This window comes from Puma concolor, chromosome F2 (genome assembly GCF_028749965.1).
Source record: "Puma concolor isolate L17-30 chromosome F2, mPumCon1.1.hap2, whole genome shotgun sequence".
NCBI classification, from domain to species: Eukaryota; Metazoa; Chordata; class Mammalia; order Carnivora; family Felidae; genus Puma; species Puma concolor.
In genome coordinates this window covers 29111038-29134258 of record NC_141684.1, presented here as the reverse complement: position 1 = coordinate 29134258, position 23221 = coordinate 29111038, and the positions used below count along the sequence as shown (strand labels likewise).

Sequence of the window (23221 nt, the reverse complement as noted above, 5' to 3'; positions counted from 1 at the left end):
TCTACATCTGAGGCATGACAGTGAGGCCTACGATTTGTGTGATGGGCAAGCAAACCTGAAATTTCACATAAAAATAGTGCACATCCAGAATTGGTCACTGGAATTATATATTTATTTTTCCAGGCTGCTATTTATATATTTCAGAAATACACCTTTGGAATTTACCTGAGAGATCACAGCATGTTGTTTTAAATATCTTCAACCGTATCAAATCTTGGCTATAAACTGAATTCAGGTGGGATGATTACATTTATATATATACCATGTCAGTGGAAAAGAGTATGAGGTGAAGCAATAGTCTCATAGTTGAGATTTTCTTTTCTCAGAGTACAAGACTCGAACATCCCAAAGTATTAGGAATGTGAAGAAGGGATGTGGATAAGATAAAGCAGAGGAGTAACAAAGAGAGACACCTGCCTCTTCTCAGATGATACCAACCTCATCCTTTCAGTTGCTGGAGATAAAACCTTGGACCCATTCTTGATTCCTCTCTTTGGGTCATATTCCTCATGCAGTCCATCTGCAAGTCCTGTTGAGTCTCCCTTCAAAATATCCAGAATCCGTGACCACTTCTCACCACCATCACTGCTACCACCCACTTTGAGCCACCATTATTTCTTCCCTGGATTAAGGCAGTTGGCTCCCCACTCCTGCTGCTGCTCTGTCCCTGCCCGCTCTAGTGTCTGTACTCACCTCAGCAGCCACAGAGGTAAGAGGTACCTCCAAAATATAAGTCAGACCAGGTCACTCCTTGCCCCAAGCCCTGCAATAATTTCCCCATTGGGCTTTGTACAAGGGCCAGAGTCCTCTGACTTCTCCTCCAGCCACACTGGACTCCTAGGTGTTCCTGCTACCTACTACCACCTGGGCCTGTGTTCCAGATGTTGAGTCTGCCTGGAACATTCTACCCCAGTTGGCTAACTTCCCCTCTCTACAGACTCCCTCCAATCCCCCAATGGGCCTAGCCTGTTCACCCCTCCCCAGCTGGCTCTCCCAATTATCCATACTCTGATCTCCCTTTCCTTTTCACATAGCACATACTGCCTTCTAACATGCTTCATATTTTATTTTATTATTTCTACTGTTTATTTGTCTCTCTCCTCACACTAGAATGTAAGCTCAAAGAGGGCAGGGACTTTTGACAGCTCCTAGAATAGGGCCTGGCTTAGAAAGGCATTCAAGTTTTGAATGAAAGAGAGTATTTTTAATTTTTTTTTTAATTTTTTTTTTAACATTTATTTATTTTTGAGACAGAGAGAGACAGAGCATGAACGGGGGAGGGGCAGAGAGAGAGGGAGACACAGAATCAGAAGCAGGCTCCAGGCTCTGAGCCATCAGCCCAGAGCCCGATGCGGGGCTCGAACTCACGGACAGTGAGATCGTGACCTGAGCTGAAGTCGGACGCTCAACCAACTGAGCCACCCAGGCGCCCCTTTAATTTTAAAAGTAACTGCAAAGTAATGTGACTGTTAATGTTCTGAGATGTTGAGGATAATTTCAAAAGAAGATTCCCAAACTATGTATAGCTTATTATATTCCTTATTAATTTCTCCCTGCCCTTGTGAAAGCTAGTCTCCTTACTTTATGATTACATCTGATATTATGAGATGTGAAGAATATAAACATGGAAAATGAACAAAATTGAATCAGAGAGTATAGTTATGTTGACTAATTTTTTAGTCTTACTACCAAATTTGTCTCAGAGGTAAGCATTTTTTTCCAGCGTTAACTAAATTTGTTTGGTTGCATTATAGAGCACTGCTAAATTCCCTATATCCCCCTGCCCCTGGAGCTCAAAGCCTATATTGAACTTTTTTACCTTTGAAAGGAAATGTTTCTTTTGGAGATACTCCTTTACTAATTCTTTCTTACATTATACTTTTCTACTGAGAATCATCAATTAAGAGTTGAGCTATAATGTCAGTATGAATGGTTGAATATAAGACCATTTACAAATTTTAACTCAGTATTTATCATCAATTCATAAAACTTAGTTTTAGTATTTTACAGAAGATATATATAGTTGAAGGACATTTTAAGTGCTAAATTCTAAATATTGTTTCCTTATTTTCTTAAGAAATAAAAATGTTATTTATTTTTAACAGGCTGTCATGGTAGGAATTTTTTTTCACACACTTCAGCGTTTGGATGTCTATGTGAACAATATATTGGTTTGCCCCCGAAATACAATATGGAACCCTAAAAAGAAACACTGTGAACTTAAAAGACATCTGCACACAGGTATTTCCTCAGAAAAATAAAGTACTTAATTATGTATAAAATTCTTTGTAATGTCTCATTATTAATATTTCTAGTTCCTTAGCCATTGACAAATGAAAAGAGAAAATATTTTTTGCCACGGTCCACCAAATTCTAAGATGTATTTATTTATAGCATATGTGTCCTGAAAGATTATTCCTGATGGAACTCTTATCTATCTGTACACATGTGGATTTTGTGTATGAGGCACATTCGTTGGCCCCCCTGAGAACATTTACATTCTACATGTAGTTCAGTTAATCCTATATACAGAAGAGATTTTGCTTAGAATGTTTACCCTATTTCTGCTTTACTTCTATTTCATAGAGGTCAGAGCCAAAATTAATTGGCAGTCACCAGAAATATTGCCAAGAAAGCTAGTATAACATCAACCAAACACTATGAAGTCAATATAATAAACTGGATTTAAATGAAATATAGGGAAAAGGCTAAACGTCCATTTATCAGTATTTTCAAGGCCAGGATTTATATCTTCTCATTGAAGTCTTTTTGTTAAACAAGGTACTTATAAATCCAATCCCTTCCATTCCACATGTGCTACTTATCATTTTTAAATGTGCCCCATAATGTTGGTTAACAATTCCTCAAGTGCGTGCTGTAGGTCATAACATCACCTAGACTTCAGAGTATGAATGGATAACGCATATCTATTACTGTCTATGGAGCAAGTCCTATTTCTACTAATAGTCTGAATAGCTAATGTTTCCAGAAATGTTCCTGTGTGCCAGGCACTATTATAAGTGCTTTGTATATAATACCTCATTGTTAAATATTCTAATAATAATCCTGTGAGGTAGGCAGAGATGAGTAAACTGAGACAACAGGAGGTGTCTTTGCCACAGTCTCTGTCATAGCTCTGGCTGCCATAACAAAATGCCACGAACTGGGTGGCTTAAAGACAAATTCATTTTCTCTGAAGGCTGCAAGTATGAGGTCAGGGTGCCAGGAGGGTTAGGTTCTGGTGAAAGCTCTCCTTCTGGCTTGCAGATGGCTGCCTACTCACTGTATCTTCACAGCAACAGCAGACGTTGGGATCTCCTCTTATGAGGGCACTAATCCATCATGAAGTCTCCACCCTCATCTCAAGCTAATTACCCCATCTCCAAATTCCCTTACACTAGGGGTTAGGGCTCTAACATGTGAATCTGGGCAGGGGGTGGGGGGCACAGTTCAGTCCATGGTAATATCAGAGATGGTGAGGGCAGAGCAAGGACTTGAACACAGAGAGTCTAGCTCTAGAAGCCATGCACTTAACCATTAGGCCATATTGCCTCCTTGTAAGCTAAAAGAGTCTGTGTTATCACTTTCTATATGTAAACAGCTACTCATATTTGCAGCTTCATTTCATTATTTTTAACTCTTTTGAAAAACAACACTTTGGGTACCAAGTACTCTATCATTCAAGTTGGGGAAATAGAAATGATCTCAACAAGGACTATTTAATATAGGGAATTGATTATACAGGTGTTGAAGGGCTGAAAAACAGTATTACCACTGCCTTCTTACAAGATTTTTTTCTGATATAGCATTGTTTATAAATGAACATTTTTCCTTTGGCACTTAGAATGCAAAATAATTTCCATGTATTATGAATCTATACATATTGTTTTAGATTACCCAAAATGTTTCATTATGTATGTCTCTGCTTCCTTCCATTACTGTGAAGACATGAGGAACTTACCTGAGATAAATGGTGTATGCACCTCTAAATGTAGTTTGAGAGAAGTTTCAATTTATAATATAAAAGCATATTCTTCAGATTCATAGAATGTTTAAACCAAATTGCATCTAGAACTTACACTAGTAGCTCTGAAAGAGATACATAGTGATAATGAAGTGGCTTCTTAATACCAACTGCTATGAATGTCTATTACATTCATAAGAAATATCTTCTTCTTTCTAAAACTTTAATTTATTTTTTTATTAAGCCTCACTATGAATGTGGTAAGAAGCTACATGTCTCATTCTAGTACTATTATATAATTCCTTTGGGCTCTGTTAGTGGATTTATTAGCTTAGACAGTTTTGACACTCTGCCATATAATATATATATATATATATATATATATATATATATATATATATATACACACACATATACATAAACACATATGTATATGTATATATATATACATATATATATATATATATTCACTCATTTTATATATATAAAAATCTCAGTCACTTTTCCAAAAGTCATTTCCGAAGTAGAATTTGTTTTGCATTAAGCAAAGATTTTTCAGGCTGAAATGTAAACCTGTTTCATTGGTATAAAATCCTTCTGAGATATTTTTGTATATACTTCATTTGTATTATATACTTTTGTCCTTAGTAAAAATAGAAGCACTGAGTTGTAAAAGCTCCTTAAGAGTTGATATATAGCACTGCATAAACTAGATAGCTATTAAAGTTAAATTTACATTTTTAAATTACCAAATGCCTTCTGTAAAGCCTTTAAAATTCTGAACATGCAAATAGTGTTCCAGGTACAATATAGGCTCTTGGGTTCATAATTGAATTTTATTTCTCAATTATACTGTATCTATGGCTAATTGTTTTTAAAATAAATTTAATGTATAATGATGATTAACGGTATTGTTTAAAGTGTTGACTTTAACTTTGCATGTCAGTTCTAGAAGTGTTTTTTTAAAGGTGTTACTGTTTTAATATGCATACTTTCCTATGGAAGAATAATGTTGAACTTTTTCAGAATTTCCTAAATTTAACAAATATTAAATACTACTAAATATATGGTTATTATGATAATATAAAGATTTTTACTGTGCTGTTTTGGCTTTTTTCCTTCATAGAGCAATTCCTTCCTAACCTGAATTCCACTGTCCTTGGTGAAAACTACTTTGATAGAACCTACCAGATGCTTTACCTTTTGGTTAAAGGAACTATACCGGTTGAAATCCACACCACCGCGGTCATATTTGTTTCTTTCCAATTGCCTGCTGTTACAGAAGATGACTTCTATAGCTCTCATAACCTGGTTAGAAATCTTGCCTTGTTCCTGAAGATACCAAGTGACAAAATCCGCGTCAGCAAAATAATACAAGGGAAGAGTCTGCGGAGGAAGAGATCCACGGGACTCACAGTTGAATTGGAGATTGGAGATGCTCCTCCTCAGTTCATAAACAATGATACCACAGGTATGAAGAGTAGGTGTTTGAGAGAGAAGAATGTAATACTAGACCCACGATGATCCTACCAGGGCCTGCCCTCAGGAAATCCCACCAACCCCACATCCTGAACCCTGTGAGGGCCTAGAGACCCTTTTCCTACTCTACCCCTGTAATCCCAAACTGTTTTGGAATTATGAAGGAACTATAGCCTCTATTTTGTTATTGTAGCAATTAGTAAATTCAACAAAAGGATTTGAGCTAACACAGAAGATTTGAGAGGTGACATAAGGAAGTGACTTTATAGCTGAGAGATTAAGCATAAAAAGAATCAGTCTATGAAAAGAGAAAGGTAAGAATGTTCAAGTGTAAGGAAATGGGAAACCAAAAGAAGCTCTCCTCTTCATAAGCTGAAAGGACTGTGGATGTTTCCTTAAGGAGAAGAGTAGATCTTTGGAGATGCTGAGGTGTAGTAAAGTCACAGATTTACCCTAGCAAATGCAAAGGTGCGAGAATATGTTCTGTCTTTAATTCCTGTGACTGATCCAATCAGTGTCCCCAGCCGTCACCCTTTTCCCTGTCCCTTACTCTCCATACCCCCATTTTCTAGGTATCAGATGAAAATCAGCTCAGCTGTCACATCAGAGGTATCTTTGCTGCTTTAAATTATGTCCTTAGAGTGACTCACTTTGGGCATTTGGGTAAATGTTCAGCCCTTCAGATTTTTTCCTTTCTATCTGTTTAATTTGGTATCTGAATACCAAGGGGACTTTCCTGTCTTCAGACCTCCATGTGGCCTCTTGCTTTCATAGTCGCTGCTATAGGGTAGGTGGTCACAAGCCTCTCTTGAGGTGCAACTGTACCGTCCTGGCCTCTTGGCATGCATCTCTGGCATGTATCCCCAACCATGCCATTGCCTCCAGTAATCAAGCACAAGTCTCAACTAGGCACACTCATCTCCAAAAAGATGAGACGTAGATCCCTGTCAGAGGAAGATTAGCATCGAGCTAATGAAGCTTAAGCTTCCAGGCCTTTCACTTGTACAAGTCATGGGAGGGACTTGAACTTTTAAGACTCTGGGAGAAGGGTCCATTTAATAATGTGGTCCAATCATTATTATAAAAGTTGCAAAAATAAGCACTTTCCTTATTCTTTTTCTTAAAGAGAGCCTCCAAACTATATAAATTTTAGACTCAGAAAATCTGGATCTATCTGATCTCTGTCCAACATCTTTTTCATACACACCTGGACTCTATCATGTATAAACCTGGGTACTGGGTAAAGTTCTCACCTTCTGTCTCTAGGGGACATCACTCATGGCTCAAGGAAAGCCCTACAACTTGGCAAAGAGGAATTTCACAGCAAAATATTGGGAAGTGGCAAGAAAGATGTGCATGTAGTAATACTCCTGGCTCTCCATGGCCTTCACATAGTGTCAGGATATCCAGGAATTCCCAGGTGTCTAGAAAGGGGTCCCTCAATGGATACCTACAGAGGGGACCTCTCGATAAACAGATTGGTCAGGGATAAAAGCTCTTCAGGTTAAGGACTTTGGTTTCTTAAGGTGGCAGTTAGCAGAAATGGGTGCCTTCATGTGTCAAGCAGCCAGAGAAAATGTGTAAACAGTGCAGGCAGGTCAGACCTGCCACGCTGCACCAAAAACCAGCGAGGACGAGTGGTAATAGTAGTCTGTGGATATGAAGCACCTTTGTACTGCTACCCCTGGGTCACATGAGCCCTCATGCCTGGGAAGCCATTGTGGAGGAGAGTATATGGAGGGAATGGGGGGGGAAGAAGGAGTCTGAAAGACTGAGCATTTATTCAGAGGATCTAAGTCAACCAAAAGAGACCTGTTAAACTGACAGGACTGAAATTCCCTAGGACCACGATTTTGAAAGTGTTCTGTGAGATCAGCTGCCTCCTTCTTTGTGAGCACACTGAACTTCATGGTTCAGCCTTAATGGAAGAAATGCAGTGCTCCTCATCCTCAAGGCAGGACTCTGGATCTAGAAGGCACTGGATACCTAAGCACGAGGTGTTGTCAAGATTCAGAGTACACCAAAAATATCCTGCATAGGGTTGTTTTTTAAAAGATCACCCTGACTACAGTGTATAGAATGGAGTGGAAGAAGGAGAATGGATACAAGAAGCCAGTTTAAAAGTTGTTTTAGTAACCCCCTTCCCCCAATGCTGGCTTTGACTACGATTTTGACAGTGGGGACAGAGAGATTGAGAAATCGGTAACTGATTATACGGTATGGGGGAGAAATGAAGTAGAAGAAGGGATCAAGCCAAAGTAGCAGGCTCTGACAAATGAGTATGATGAATAGAGGTGCCCCTTCTTAGGAAAGGAGCACTGTGGGGGCAGCAGGTCTACGAGGACCCGCCAAGCTAGACAAAGACAATAGAAACTACCTGTAGTGTTAAAATTAAACTTGAAAATCAAGGTCCAAAGCAAGTAACAATTTGTGGGTAATGTAGTGTTAATTTCAGAACTTACTAGCAGAAATTGTATAGATTCGAAGATGCTAATTATCCTTACATTAGAATTCTATTTAAAAAAAAATGCTATGTGGCAATAAACTTGCATGACAGTGCTTCACTTCTTAACAAAGAAGGACATGGGAACGTATTAAATTAAGAAACATATTTCCCACTATGCTGTCATTCATTTTTCTTGTGTCTATTTTATCTACCTTTGGTTTTTCTTTAATTGCAGCTTAAAAACATATTCTCCAGAGTTCTCCATTTTCCTAAGCTCATTCATATGACTTTATCATGTTGAGCTCATGTGCAAAGAAAAAGCTAAAGCATTCCATAATTTGGATGGAGGAGTACAAACAAAAACTAAAGTGAAAAACTCTCATAATGCTATATTCTTAGATCACATATGACATATTACTGTTTCCCCATAGGTCAGATGCAGTTATCTGAACTCCAAAAAATTGTTGGTTCTCTTGGACAAGCTGTAATTTCAGGAAAAACCAGTAGTATCCTTGGATTTAATATTTCTTCCATGTCTATAACCAATCCCATCCCCAGCCCAAGTGACTCTGCCTGGATTAAGGTAAGAAAGGGCAACTAGAAAAATATACCTTAGGTATTTAAAACATTGCTGCTTATTTCTTATTTTAACTCTTTATATTTCAATGCAATAATTTAGAGAGCATGTCTTTCTAATTAACGTTGGCTATCTTTAAATGTTTATTTTTTTTTTTAACATTTATTTATTTTTGAGACAGAGAGAGACAGAGCATGAACAGGGGAGGGGCAGAGAGAGAGGGAGACACAGAATCTGAAACAGGCTCCAGGGTCTGAGCGGTCAGCACAGAGCCCGACACGGGGCTTGAACTCACGGACCGTGAGATCATGACCTGAGCTGAAGTCAGACGCTCAACCGACCAAGCCACCCAGGCGCCCCAACGTTGGCTATTTTTAATGGTATACTAAAATGATAAAGTAGTTGAAAAAGGAGCATATGTTCTAAAAAATTATTTATTGGTATAAAATGTGATTTTCTTTGAATATTTATAACAGTGCTTCATGAATTTGATCAGGGGGAAATATTTTAAGAAAATTAATTTCACATATTAAGCATATTTTTACGCTTATTATTACATATTACACTTGGCCTAAGATGAATTTGCTACTGACTGTAATTTATCATGTGAAAACCACTTCATCACTCATGACCGTTAATTTACAGGTGACTGCCCAACCAGTTGAAAGGTTTGCATTTCCTGTTCATCATGTGGCCTTTGTGTCCTCACTCTCAGTGATCACTCAGCCCGTGGCAGCACAGCCAGGACAGCCATTTTCTCAGCAACCTGCAGTAAAGGCAGTAGATTCAGATGTAAGTTATAACCCAGAGCTTTAACTGAGTGAAGGAATTAAGCTATAAATTCTGGAAGGTGAGCCAACTTCTGTAATCCTGGTATGCTGGCAACCTGAGGATTTCACTACCCCTTGAAAACTGGACTAAAACCTGTGGATATAATATTTTACTGTTTTAAAAATGTTCCTTTTCAATGAACTTGTTCCACTGCCCACCCATATTTGTGAACTCCTTGTACAGGAGAAGCTTCTACAGATTTCAGATTTGTATTGAGGCATTTTAAATAATATAGTTTTGCATATCTTAAAAAAAAAAAGCATGGGAACAGGACAATTATAATTCTCTATTACTTTTTTCTTTTTTTTTTACATTTTTTTTTTAAAGTTTATTTATTTTGGGGACAGAGAGAGACAGAGCATGAACGGGGGAGGGGCAGAGAGAGAGGGAGACACAGAATCGGAAGCAGGCTCCAGGCTCTGAGCCATCAGCCCAGAGCCTGACACGGGGCTCAAACTCACAGACCGTGACATCGTGACCTGGGCCGAAGTCGGCCGCCCAACCGACTGAGCCACCCAGGCGCCCCATCTATTACTTTTTTCTTTAGGGTAATTGTGTATCAGTTGGGATTACTTCACTGACTTTGAAGGCCATACTAAAGGACTCCAATAATAACCACATCACTGGTCTTAGTGGAAATACAACAATTCCATTCAGCAGCTGCTGGGCCAACTATACAGACCTTACTCTTCTTAGAACAGGTGAGTGTACTATTTTGGATCTTCACATATACATCCACAAATAGGGATAATTATAATTGAACAAAGCATTCTATAATACTCTGATCAATAAATTATAGAAATTGGAACACTATACCTGCCTTGTTTCAAAGAACATTTCAGATAACATCTAGCTTACAAAAGTATCCAAAACAAAATAGAAATTAAAATAGGAAAGGAAATTAAACAGATAATCTGAGGCTGTGCATCAAAATTATATCATGATTCATATTTTTATCCATTTGTTGATTTTTCTAAATTTTCACTAAATATGCATTACATTTATAATAAAAACAAGCAATACATAGATTTTCAAATTGAAGAAAAGGGAGGATAAGATAGGCTAATGTAACTTTAATGCCCCATGCAGGGGTTCAGAGTTGGACTGAAAAGTGGGTTCTAAGCTTTCTGAAAGCCATTACAAAGGAGAAAACATAAGCATTATGATTCCACAGTGCCCATCAGGAAAAACCAGTAAACAAACCAGTTGTTGTGGAGAATTATAACTTGTTATGAGATCAGAACAAATGTGTCCTATGAGTTTTCATAAAGTATACCAAATGAATCTGTATGAAGTGATATCTTCAATATTACAATAAATAGTTATAACTTCCACTGTGATGTTTCTTATATTATCGTTATACGGGTTGATGGCATAACTCCAATTGGTAAAAGCCTTCCTACTGAGGCCAAAACAGATTGTAGAGTAGCTACTGGTGATAGATTGTAGAGTATCTAAAAGAGAGAAATTGATAAATTACTTATACTTGAGACAGGCTTCTGTTAATCTGTTTACCATTAATCTGGGCCCATTTAAGAACTTTATAGGCCCTAACTTCTGAAAAGTTATATTGGTACTCCCCACTTCTTACCACTGTTCTCTCACACATATATACATACTAAAGGTGAGAATAAAGGTAAAAAGTGAAGAGTAAAATAAGTAAAAGAAATTCCAATAATAGTCTGATTCTTTTCATATCAACTAAATATCAAAGACAAAAATCATTCCCCCTAGTATCTTTTTTCTTATTTTTTACTTCTTCTTGCTTTGATGGTACCCTCAACCAGACAAGCTTGGTCTGCCTACTAGGCAGCAGTATCTCAACCCAGTGTTCGATGGGACTCAAATGAAAATGAGTTGTGATCCTAGACAGGTACCTAGAGTGCCCTATACACTTGCTGGTTAAGGGCAGAGCCTAAGTCTTTCTGAGTCAGTGTAAATGGTAGTAGGACTGGGATCCTCTTCTGGGAAGTGAGTCACTTAACAAGAACCCAGGTGAAGAGAAGGTTGCCCACTGCCTCATGAAGGTGGACCCAAATGGTACCCAGTGGCAAAAACCAACCTGGACGCTATGTTCTTCAAAGTGCCACTTCCAAATAGCAATGTTCCAAAATAACCAGTATCACTGGAATGCTGAAACAATAATATAAGTTTTGGTGTTTTATTGTGATAACAAAATATCATTCCCCTTTTATACACTAAATTTTCCTTCCTAGTTCAAAGCTTCCCTCGAAGTATTTATCTGACTGCTATGGAGAACAGCCATTGCTTCTAATCTCTTTCTTGCTTGCTTACCTGCTGTCCTACTTTCTTACTTTCATCAAGTGTACGGTCTCAGTTCTCTGGTTGTATATAGTAAGGAACACCAACGACAGTCATCTCTTCATTATCTTTAGATCAGTTATCTAATTGGTAGATTAACCACTATAAAATTGTAATAACAACAAAGCACATGAGAAAAAAATAACAAAGCATCGTTTTTGTAACTCTTTCTGGTAGGCAACCCCCATAGTTACTGGAAGTGGGAAATCCCCTTAGAGATCAGCCGAGAGCCTGACAGTGTGGCCCCACACCCGCTTCTACTTTTAGCTCAATAAGAAGCAAAGCAGGGGCCAAGATAGAGAGGAGGTATGGGTTGTGGTTTCTCACACAGAAAATGGGGATGTGAGAATTAAGTGAGAAAAGGGTGGAAGAAGAATAAAGTAAACAGCTGAATCTGCATCTTTGAGCAATCTGGATAAAAAATAGTATTCCTAGTGGATAACAACATTTGGGACATGTTTACCTGGCAACCTATATGATATAAAGTGCTTGTTTCTGTTCTTATTGCTACATAACACACCAGCCCCAAATCTAATGGCTGAAACAACAACCATTTCACTTGCTCACAACAGTGTAGGCCAGGAATTTGGACAGGGATGGCTTATATCTGCTCAGTGATGTCTGGAGCTTTAGCTGGGATAGCTTGACTGAAATCATATACCTAAGGTTTTGATTCTGGATTTTAGCCAGGTTCTTCAGTTCTCCTGCAGGGAGTGACCTCTCCACAAGGCTCTCTTGGGCTTCCTCACAGTATATATAAAACATACTGAAAATACAGTACATTTTAAGAAAAAAATACGCCTGCCACGAAACTTCAGTTTTTTTCAAACTGAAAAAAGGAAAGACTTAAATACGCCATTGTCATGGATTGTAATGGTGGCAGAAAATTCTATAGAACAAGGACCGTCTGTCTTGAAAGTTACAGAATGCACTGGCATTGTTTGTGAAAGCACAATGAGGTCAAGATCTAACTATACTCTGAAAGAAAGGAAAGGAAAGGGAAGGGAAGGGAAAGGAAGGGAAGGAGAGGAAAGGAGATGGAAGGGAAGGGAAGGGAAGAAAGAAGGAGGGGGAGGGAGGGATGAAGGGACAGAGAGGAAAAGAAAGAAAACAGAAATGATTTTTTTAAAAAAAAGATAATAGAAGGAGAGGAATGAAAACTTCAGGGTTGGACAAGAATTGCAAACTCGGTGTGGTAGCCATTATTAATGACAGCAGGAGTTGTAGAAGCAATTATGTCAAGGAAAAATATATTGGTTATCTCATGTTCAAAACCGGGGAGATTTAACATATGGATTAAAAAATATTTGGATAAGCTTTTTATGTTCCACATTCTAAAAATATCTAAAAAGTTTCCTTAAGCTTGTCTGCATGGAAGTAAGAAGAAAGGGTCACAATTGTGCAACACAAAAATAGCATCTGACTTAAAGGAAGTGTGAAAAACAGTAAAATTGTTGAATCAAAATGGAGGGCATATGGTTTTTGTTGTACTATTCTTCCAACTCTTCTGTGATTGAAACTTTTCAAAATAAAAAGTTTAGTGTTTCGGTATCCACCCCCATCTCCCTCAGCTGAGGCTGAGGCTTCTCTACTCCAGGTCAAGTATCCAGGGATGGAACAGAGGCTCAGTATTTTTACTTCCTTTCCCTACTGTCCCTCATTTTAAGCAGCCTCTCTCTAGTCCTGAGCACTAGGAAGATATCCCTAAGAAGCAAGTACTGATGCTACAGAAAGAAAATCTAGCCAGATTTCCCCTGCCCACAGTTGATGGGCAGTTGGAACTCTAACTCTGAGACCTCCTCTATGCATGTTTATACTTCAATGAATCTGTTTGGCTCAATTTCCAAAAATACTTCATTAGGAATTATACAGTACTTTTAAGTCAATGAAAACCCAACTGGGTCTGTGTGAAAACAAACAAATTATAAAAGGAAGTCAAATTCTATAATGATGTTTCTTCCTAGGAAAAAATTATAAGATTGAATTTATACTGGATGATATTGCCCGGGTGGAATCTGGGACTCTGAGTCTACCAGCACAGTCTGTCGCTAGTGGTGGTGGCACCAATGGTGGCAGCAGCAGCAGTGGCAGCAGTGACAGCAGCAGCGGCAAAGCATTGACTATGGGCACAGCTGCGCAGACAGTGATTGTAGTAATTAGCTGTCTGATGGGAAGAGTGTTGCTCTTGGAAACATTTATGGCCACGGTTTTGATTTTGAACATAAATCTAGGTAAGCATAGTTCATTTCTTATGTAATGTATGTATATGTCTCCACATACTGAGATTCCAGTAAATGTTTACTAAACAGAGATCAAGGGCACAACCATTGTTTTTTTTTTTTTTTTTTTAATTTTTTTTTTTTCAACATTTATTTATTTTTGCGACAGAGAGAGGCAGAGCATGAACGGGGGAGGGGCAGAGAGAGAGGGAGACACAGAATCGGAAACAGGCTCCAGGCTCTGAGCCATCAGCCCAGAGCCCGACGCGGGGCTCGAACTCCCGGACCGCGAGATCGTGACCTGGCTGAAGTCGGACGCTTAACCGACTGCGCCACCCAGGCGCCCCAAGGGCACAACCATTGTGCATGGCACCACTGGGAACACAGAGACATGGTCTTGGCCATTGAGAAAGTAATAGCTTCAGTGGTGGAGATAAAGACAACCTTACAGGAAATGTTATTCACATTACATGACGGCATATGGGAATGTGGGGAATGAGAAGATAATGGTGGGCTCTCTTTCAGTTACAAGGGGCAGAAGCTCAGCTTGAATTGGTTTAGGCAGTAAAATGAACTCACTTAACTGAGAAGTCCAGTTGTGATTTCTGCTATAACTAGACGTAAGCACTCACATGATGTCATCCAAAAATTATGTCTCTCCATCTCTGGACTCCATGCTCCTTGATGGTAGTATATTCACTCTCAGGCAGACTGACCACCCCCAAACCTCATGGCAGGGGTACCACCTGTGTCTTCATGTACGTTCTACCAGCCCGGCAGCTAATGCAGAAAGAGCAAACCTCTTTCTCAACACTTTCAGCAAAATCCCAAAGCAGTATCATTGACCTAGTTTGGGTCACACATCCATTCTTGAACCAATCACTAGGGCCACTGGGTGCTGTGTACCCCATCCCAGCTAATGCCAAGGTCATTTTTCTCATCTCTCAGGCTGATACTTTCTTAGGCTTCTTTCCTTCAAGCTCCATGTCCCTTCAAGTTGCCCTATGTCCATCCATAATGTTACAGATCTGTTCCTCCTTTAAAGTCTTGGGGCTCCACTTACAACTTCTTCTTTTTTATTACTTCTTTCTTGAGCTTTTACAATAGCCTCCTGAATTCCCTGCTTCCGAACTCCTCACTTTCAGCCTATCCTCCATATAGCTGTCAGATTTATGACATGTAGTGATGTCATGTAGTGATTTGTCATGTCAGATCCTCAAAGATTCCTCACTACATGCAAATTGTAATCAACACCAAAGGTCCTGAAGTCAGTTTTGAAGATTTCCTCCTGTGACAAATCATTCCTAGAAAAGATTCTTGCCATCCTATGTATTCCCTCCCTTTGGGCTTTCTCTGCTCATGGCTAATGAGCTAATGCTCATGGCTAATACATGTAATTCTCTTCTCCCTTGTTCTCCAGTTATGCTTTGTTTCTACCATTATTATAGCCTTTCCTGTGGTATACTTGTATTAAACTTAACACAAATTCAAATCTACCTTCCTTCACTAAATAAACTGTGAGTACTCAGAAGATAAGACCACATACCGTATTTATCATAGGTGCTAAAAATGTGGTTTAGTTGATTTTAAATATTAAAAGGGGGACAAGTCCTGCCTGCCAACATAGGAGGAAATGTTGAGTTGGGGTAATATAGGCAAACAGTAAAAAGCTTAGACTGGCAGGTATTAATCAGTTTGCAGTTGATCTAATAGGGGAATGATGAAGAGTTTCTGACAGATTAATGAGATGAAAGTATCACATAAAGAATACTGATAAGATTTAAGAAGATGAAAACGGTGCTAGAGATTGGTTGCACAGCAGTGTGAACATACCTAACGCTACTTGTCCACTTTAAAAATGGTTAAAATTTGGGGTGCCTGGGTGGCTCAGTTGGTTAAATGCCTGACTTTGGCTCAGGTCATGGCCTCACGGTGTGTGAGTTTGAGTCCCATGTTGGGCTCTGTGCTGACAGCTCAGAGCCTGGAGTCTGCTTTAGATTCTGTGTCTCCCTCTCTTTCTCTGCCCCTCCCTCACTCACTCTCTCTCAAAAATAAATAAACATTTAAAAAATTTTTAAATAAATAAAAATGGTTAAAATTTTATGTTATATGGATTTCACCCTGATTAAAAATAAAATTTAAAAAATCAGGATTGATCTATACAGAACCAATACAGATCTCCAAATATCAAAAGATGATAAATATTCTAAGTTTTAAGATACCTAATTAGATTCTTATATTTGAGTAATAATCAAAATCCAAAGAAAGATTTAAGAAGAATTTGAGATGGGGTAATAATTTAAAAGGATACTGAAGAATTTCAAGCAATAAAAGCCAAGACCATAATTTAAATTTAAACATAGATAAGGTCAGGATGAAGGGACACATTGAGGCTGGTTCTGGGAGTAGCAGAACAAACTGGAGGCTGGGGTTTCAAGAACAATGATCAAACAGGAATTATCTGTTCTTTCCTCTTAATGGCAGAAATCAATTAGGAGACAGCTGTCAAGGGAGAAGTGTGGTTTGAAGAGACTCAGTCCTGGCCTCTTATAGCTGAATAAGGGTGGGTTTAGAACTAAGGGACAAGAAGGAAATGATCAGCACACAAGTTATTGTATTTTTATGCTAGAATTCTAACAGAAGCAAAACCAGTTGTCCATTTTACAATAGCATGACAGGTACTACTTGAATTTGTTTCTTCTCAGAAGCATTAAACTATAAGGTATAAGTACTGCTTAGTATATCTTTGTGCATTTTGTATTTACTCACTAAATGCATTGTTTTCTAATTACCCTCACTGACTTTCAGCCTGCTTATTCCCAAAAACTTTGGGATTATATAAAATTCAGAAAATTCTATTTTCAAGTCATTAGTAAATAATATTGTTCCTGGCATTTTCTCCTCCGCCCCTTCCCCCCCTCCTCCCCCTCCCTCCTTCTTCCCCTCCCCCCTCCTCTCTCTCCTCCTCCCCCTCCCCTTCCTCCTTCCTCTTTTGAATGTTTATTTATTTTGAGAGCAAGACAACATGAGCAGAGGAGGGACAGAAAGACACAGAATCCAAAGCAGGCTCCTGGCTCTGAGCTGTCAGCACAGAGCCCAATGCAGGGCTCAAAACCATGAACCTCAAGGTCATGACCCGAGCTGAAGTCAGTCGCTTAACTGACTGAGCCACCCAACCGCCCCTATTCTTGGCATTTTCTTTAGGACTTTTTTTCTCCAGATAGAAAAATTAATCAACATCTTCTCCCTTGCTACTAAATAATCGCTCAGTAATCTATCCTTCAATTAAAACATAAAATGATTTAAACACCACCCTCCTAGTCTTGGGCTACTATAACAAAATACCACAGACTAAGTGGCTTTCTCATGGTTCTGGAGGCTGGAAATTTATTTCTCATGGTTCTGAAGGCTGGAAGTCTGAGATCACGGTGCCAGCGTGGTGAGGTGAGGGCCCACTGCTAGGTCACTGATGGAGCCCTCACAGGATAGAAGGGCCTCAGGAGCTCTGGGGGTCTCTTTTATAAGAACACTAATCCCATCCTGATGGTTCCACTCTCAGGACTTAAACACCTTCCAAAGGCCCCACATGCAAATACTATCTCATTGGGTGTTAGGTTTTCAATGTAGGAATTTGGGGGTGGGGTGCATTCACACCATACCAACTATTAATGAAATGAAATGCTGGGATTTTTATAACTTTGCATTCTGAATTAACACTTCTATTTGTAAGAAAGTCATGAAGTTCCACTAAATAAAATGACATCTTGAATGTGAAAAATACAAAATTTAAGCACCATTATTGTCTCTCCCCAGTTCCACAAAAAGAGTGCATTATTGATTCTAACAATACATGGTCAACTTTGAAATACTAATTTTTTAGTACTGCTTTTGCCCTATTAACCATACCATGAAATATTAGAAATGTTAAATGAATTAAACATATTTTAAACCACACTAGATGTTACTGCTACTTAAAAAAATATTTGTATTGTTTTTACGTTTCAGGATGCAACTAAAAGTGTGCTGTTGCGAAGAACAGGCTGAAAACAAAAACACAAGAGCTGCTTTTTACAAGCTATTTTATTGCACAACAAGAAAAAGCCTATAGCGTTTTCAAGAAAATAAGCGAAAAATATTTTTATAATATATAAAATGTACTAATTAGCTTTCATGACAAAAATCAAATTTCTTCAAAATATAAGTCTTTTGATTCCTTATATTCATATGTTCTTATTTCATTTAAAAAAAACTTTAAGAAATCTTTGATTTGGAAGCAGATATGCCACCTCCAAGTTGCTATACCTACAAATCATAGAGTCCTTTATGTGTGCAAGAGCTTGTCTAGTTTTGACTTACCCACTTTTAGATCAGATTGGAAGCATTTTGAATTTGTGTATGTACTGGGGGATCTGACTTCCTTTATCCATTCATGACGCTCTGATTTCCAATGATCTAAACCATTCTAATTTCTTAGGATTTTGGAGAAATGAGATTTGTTTTATACCTTTTTCAGACAAAGTTGCTGATTTTCAGATCTATAGTAATCCTAGAAATTCTAGATTGCCCTGGATTTCTGGGCCTGCCAAACCCTGGCTACCATTCTAAGAGTTTTTGTTGTTGTCTCTGAGCAAACTTTTGGAAAAAGCCCAAATTATCTCTGCTTACGTTCTTCCCACTCAAAAATGCCTCAGCTATGAGTGTAGCTTCCTACGACCCCATGCTATAGCACAAGAAATGCGTATTTTTAAGAGAATAAAATAAGGGAATGCAAAAAAAAATCATAATTAATGTAGATAAGTTAACCAAAATCTCTCATACTATGAAAATTGTACTTTTTACTCAGAAAATTCTAAAGGAAATGCTTAATTTTGAGGAAGAACTATCAATAAAGGCATTGTAGCTATGTCCAGAGCAAGAAAAGCTGATATTCAGAAAAGTTACCTTCCAGCAAGTAACACTAAGGAAGCATTGGGAACAGCTGCGAACATTCAACAAATTTCAGACCTTTCTCTTCTGTCTGCCATTTCCTAGTGTATTCACCCCACATCATTGTTAATCTTGGTTAAGAAAAATAGTAAACATTTGCCAGGTAGCAAATCCAAATATCTTTGTATAAATCTGGCATTTTGTTCAGGCAAACTGAACAAATCTATTTAATCGAATCTATCTATCTAGTCAAATCTATTTAGCATTTACTAGATACGAGACATTCTAGTGAGACTACAGGGAATAAGATGCTGTCTCTACTTTCTACCAGCTCACAAAGTAGTTGGGGAAATAGTCCTGGAAAAGGGTAACACTGATGCAAAACAGTATGTGAGGACCACAGCTCAAGGGTGATGCCTGAGATGAGTGTTGAGGAATAAAGCATGAGATGAACCAAGGAAGGAAGAGAGTCCTGGCAGAGGTGTGGTGGCAAGAACGAAGGCTGGAACACCAGTAGATGGTGAGTTCCTGGAAGGCAGGGCACTCCTTATGCAGCATGTCTTCCTGCCATGTAACAAAACATCCAGCACTAGTAGATCCTGATTCGCTGTTTAGTGGACAAACGAAGCATGGAATGTGGGGAAATCAGCAAGCGGTCTGACGTTACTGGAACACCAATCTGACATAAGGAACGGCACCAAGCAAGGCTGGAAGGAGAGACAACAGTCTTCTGTGCCATGCCATCAGAAGAGCTTGGATTTATTTTGTAGGTCCTAGGGATGCAGTTTTAACTAGGTATTAAAATAGAAGTTTTGGCTAGGACACATTTTAAAGGGGGGGGGGGTGGTACCAAACAAAGATGTACAACCTTTTTAAGTAGGTAGCCCAGAAGAGTAGATTGGAGGATTTTTGGAGAGCAGTTTTTTGGAAATAGCTATGCTGAGAGACCCTTTGCAAAGGGGAAGGATTGGATGTACTAGCTCACAATGCCAAAGCAAGAGACAAGGATTTTAATTAGGCTTATGGAAGCTCAGAGGTTTGAGGCACACAATGGATTGGTGTCGGACTCATTGCTGTTAAGAATCCTAGACAAAAAGGTTTTAAATAGCCTTCATTCATAAGCTGGCCACCTTTTAAAAAAAATGTTTCTTTGAACAATGCTGTCTTAGAAATTCATTTTTAATTTTTTAGAAATACCTTTTAATGTTAGAAGTGGCTATTTACTGGTATATTAGGATTGTTCTATCCACGATGTGAAAAATTCATAAAATAAATATAATGCTTCCACTTTGCTCAATGTAAGGAACAGGATAAGTTAATAAGAAAGAAAAAAACAAGAATGTCTTCCTATATTTCTGATAAGTAAAACATTTATGTCTTGTACTACTGTTTCTACTCTTTTCTAAGCTCTATCACTTTTGATCATTGCAGTGACTCCCAGATGGTGCATCTACTACTACCACTGCGGTGCCTGAGTGGCTCAGTCGGTTGTGCATCCGACTTTGGCTCAGGACATAATCTCATGCGGTCAGAGCCCCTCATGGGGCTCTATAATGACAGCTCAGAGCCTGGAGCCTGCTTCAGATTCTGTGTCTCCCTCTCTCTCTGCCCCTCCCCCACTCAGGCTCGGTCTCTCAATAAACATTAAAAAAATTAGAATACTACTACTAACAATAACAATAAATAAAGATTCACCACATGCTTACTATGTGTCAGACATATGCTGAGTGTTCTATGTGGACTCTTTCCTTACAATAACCCTGTGAAGTCATTGTCCCCTTTTCCAGATGAGGACACTGTTGAAACCTAAAAAGATTTAATAAAATGCCCCAGTTCACAGAGCTTCCAATGGTAAAGCTAAGATTCAATCTACCTCCAGAACCAAGTGGCAACATTTCACTGCTTCTCACTTTTCTTCAAGTACTGGAAAGTGTTTCATTCTGAAGAAGTTTTTCATAAAACGTATTTATGTCTAAGACACAAATTCTAGGTTTATACTTTATGACCTCTATGGCCTCAGGCACGTTCTTAGTTTTTCTCATTCTCGGTTTCTTCACACATAAAATGTGGAAAATATCTACCTTGCAGTGTGGTATTTGAGGACTGATGATAGCATGTATATGAAATTCAATAACAGTGCCTAACAGGTGGTAGGTGGTAAATGGTAGCCACTCTTGCTATTTTTAGTACCATAATGTTGCCTGTATCATGTCAATCCCTGGCCCAATAAATCATTAGGCTTCTTATTACACCAGAACAAGGTCTAGCATGTAATAAACACTGTGAGTGTTAATTAAATAGACTCTTAGGCTGGGCACAGACCACCTAGAATAAAGACTAGTTCCCCATCTCCCTTGCCATTAGGAATGACCAACTTTTGTGTAGTAAGTTATAAAACTGGAAATAATCTTGTGGAATATTGTAGGAACTTAAAAACTGGCTGTTAGGCATCGCTTTGCCTTTTCTTCATCCTTTTCTGCCGTGTGGAACAAGATGTGTCCTTGGGCCAGGGAGACAAAGGCCAGCCCCTGAGTGCTCAGTTGCAAGGAGCTTGAGTCCCCGACAATGTGGTGCCCTATACCAGCCCTTGCTCTTGCAGGGTTTCCTTGTTACTTGGCAGAAATACTAAACCTAAACGATGTATCTCCTGGTTTCAGAAGATTCTTGAAAGAAACAAGAGAACAGGGAATTAATCCTTCCCATCCAGGGATGTGGGCAGGGATAATACCAGGGCAAGAGAATAATTTAAAATATCACATATATCTTTGAAGTTTTTGCCTGTATCCTCCATAACAGAAGTGCTTAAACCTTGATCTGAATCCATTGCATATTTGGTTTAGGAAGCCTACCTGAAACAGGTGAACCATCACACTTTTCTTCCATGTTCATCAGTGGGCATTTTCAGCTTCCTCAGGCCAGTACCAGCTGCCAAGAAGTGTTCAACTTCCAATGAAGGAAACACTCACCTCTCCAGAGAGTAGCTACAAACACATTTGTGAGACCAAAAGGAAAAGTACCTGCTGTAGGGGTTACAATAGGTATTTGAATACTTGTGGGCAATATGACCAGCTGTAACAAGCCTCTAGCTGTCTTACTTACAGGTCCTAATAGACTACTCTAATTATGATGATCAGATTATTCTAAAATTAGATAACTCCCTATGAAAAAACTGTTCTTTCAGGCATTCTGTGTACCCATGACAAGCTGATTTTATTAGAGAAGTTCCTCCAGGGTAAGTGTTCTTTATGCTTTTCACTTCTCTAACATGCTTAGCACACGCTGTGCCGATGGTCAGTGTTGAATAAACTGTTTCATTAAACAAATGAGTAGGCTGCACAATGAAACTTTTCCTCTACAAGATTTTTGAGATAAACAAGTCCTTCCAAAATATTATAGAAATTGCACTTTATCTTCACTTACTGCCTTAACATTTCAAATAACAGTGTATAAAATTCACATCCAGTTAGACAACACAAGTTGTGGTTGCTATGGTAATGAGCTCAGAGCCTATGAGCAGAAAAAAATAATTCCTTTTGAGCAAGATATTTATTTGTGTGTCCAGTTACGTGGCAAGAGTATTTTCCTTTGGCTTTTCTTTACAGTAATTTATTCAGGCAGATGACCTTTTATGCATACAAGTTCTCCCTAGGAAGAGAGAAAATAAATATATTAAGTTTTTATATTGAAACAGTATATACAGAGAAATGTTTTTAACAAGAATTGATGGTATGTCTCACATTTTAAAGGGCCAGTCATGGTCATAGGGGGATCCAGGAGCAGCAATTTGAAATGAAGAGATTAAAAAGCAACAATCAAGACACATGTCCTTCCAAGTGAATTTGAATTGATGGACAACAGCAAATCTCTATTTTGAACAGGACCTTTATTGTGAAGAAGCTTTAAAAATATTTATATTAATCATACAGCAAAGTCCAAGCTAATTTAGAGGAAAGAAAAAAATAAAATACAAAAGACTAGTTAGAGATGATTATGAGAATTCTGGTGTGCTAAAATGATAGATACTGAGAAGAAAGAATGGACAAAACTTGGTAACAGATACTATTAGAAGCACAATATCCCAGAAGTAGTGAGAAAAAGCATGGAGAAGGTAGGGTTGTAGGTGCTTTCCTTGTAACAGCTGTTTTCACATTCTGTCTTTATTTTTTTTTTAAGTTTTCATTTATTTATTTTGAGAGAGAGAAAGAACGAGAACGAGTGGGGGAGGGGCAGAGAGAGAGAAGGAGAGAGAGAGAATCCCAACAGGCCCTGTACTGTCAGCCCGGAGCCTACTGTGGGGCTCAAACCCATGAACTGTGAGATCATGACCTGAGCTGAAATCAAGAGTCAGATGCTTAACCAACTGAGCCACCCAGGCACCCCTCCCCTTCTGTTTTTAAAATCAAAAGGGCAAAGGAGTTGAGGAATGTACTCAGAATGTAACTTTAAAATTTAGCATT

The 23221-nt window shown here is 38.6% G+C and overlaps 1 protein-coding gene and 1 long non-coding RNA gene across 5 annotated transcripts in view; one reads left to right on the top strand and one right to left on the bottom strand.

Moving 5' to 3' along the window:
• PKHD1L1 (PKHD1 like 1) overlaps positions 1–18055 on the top strand; it is a 159140-nt gene extending 141085 nt beyond the window's left edge. For 2 of the 3 annotated variants that reach the window (XM_086695604.1, XM_025922529.2), the window contains exons 72-78: positions 2106–2241; positions 5091–5435; positions 8321–8472; positions 9112–9258; positions 9845–9998; positions 13584–13850; positions 17844–18055. In XM_086695604.1, the coding sequence (XP_086551730.1) occupies positions 2106–2241; positions 5091–5435; positions 8321–8472; positions 9112–9258; positions 9845–9998; positions 13584–13850; positions 17844–17854 (1212 nt within the window). In that variant the 3' untranslated portion in view covers positions 17855–18055. The remainder of the gene's footprint in view (positions 1–2105; positions 2242–5090; positions 5436–8320; positions 8473–9111; positions 9259–9844; positions 9999–13583; positions 13851–17843) is intronic. The other variant, XM_086695602.1, reaches the window with a different exon arrangement.
• Positions 8887–22943, bottom strand: LOC147571895 (uncharacterized). Of its 2 annotated transcripts, none has more exons than XR_015246820.1 (2): positions 21614–22943; positions 8887–9232 (listed from the first exon to the last, which is right to left on the bottom strand). It is a non-coding gene; the product is annotated as an uncharacterized LOC147571895 (long non-coding RNA). The 2 variants fall into 2 exon arrangements; XR_015246819.1 differs by lacking the exon at positions 21614–22943 and adding an exon at positions 11593–11850.
• Positions 22944–23221: the final 278 nt, after the last annotated feature.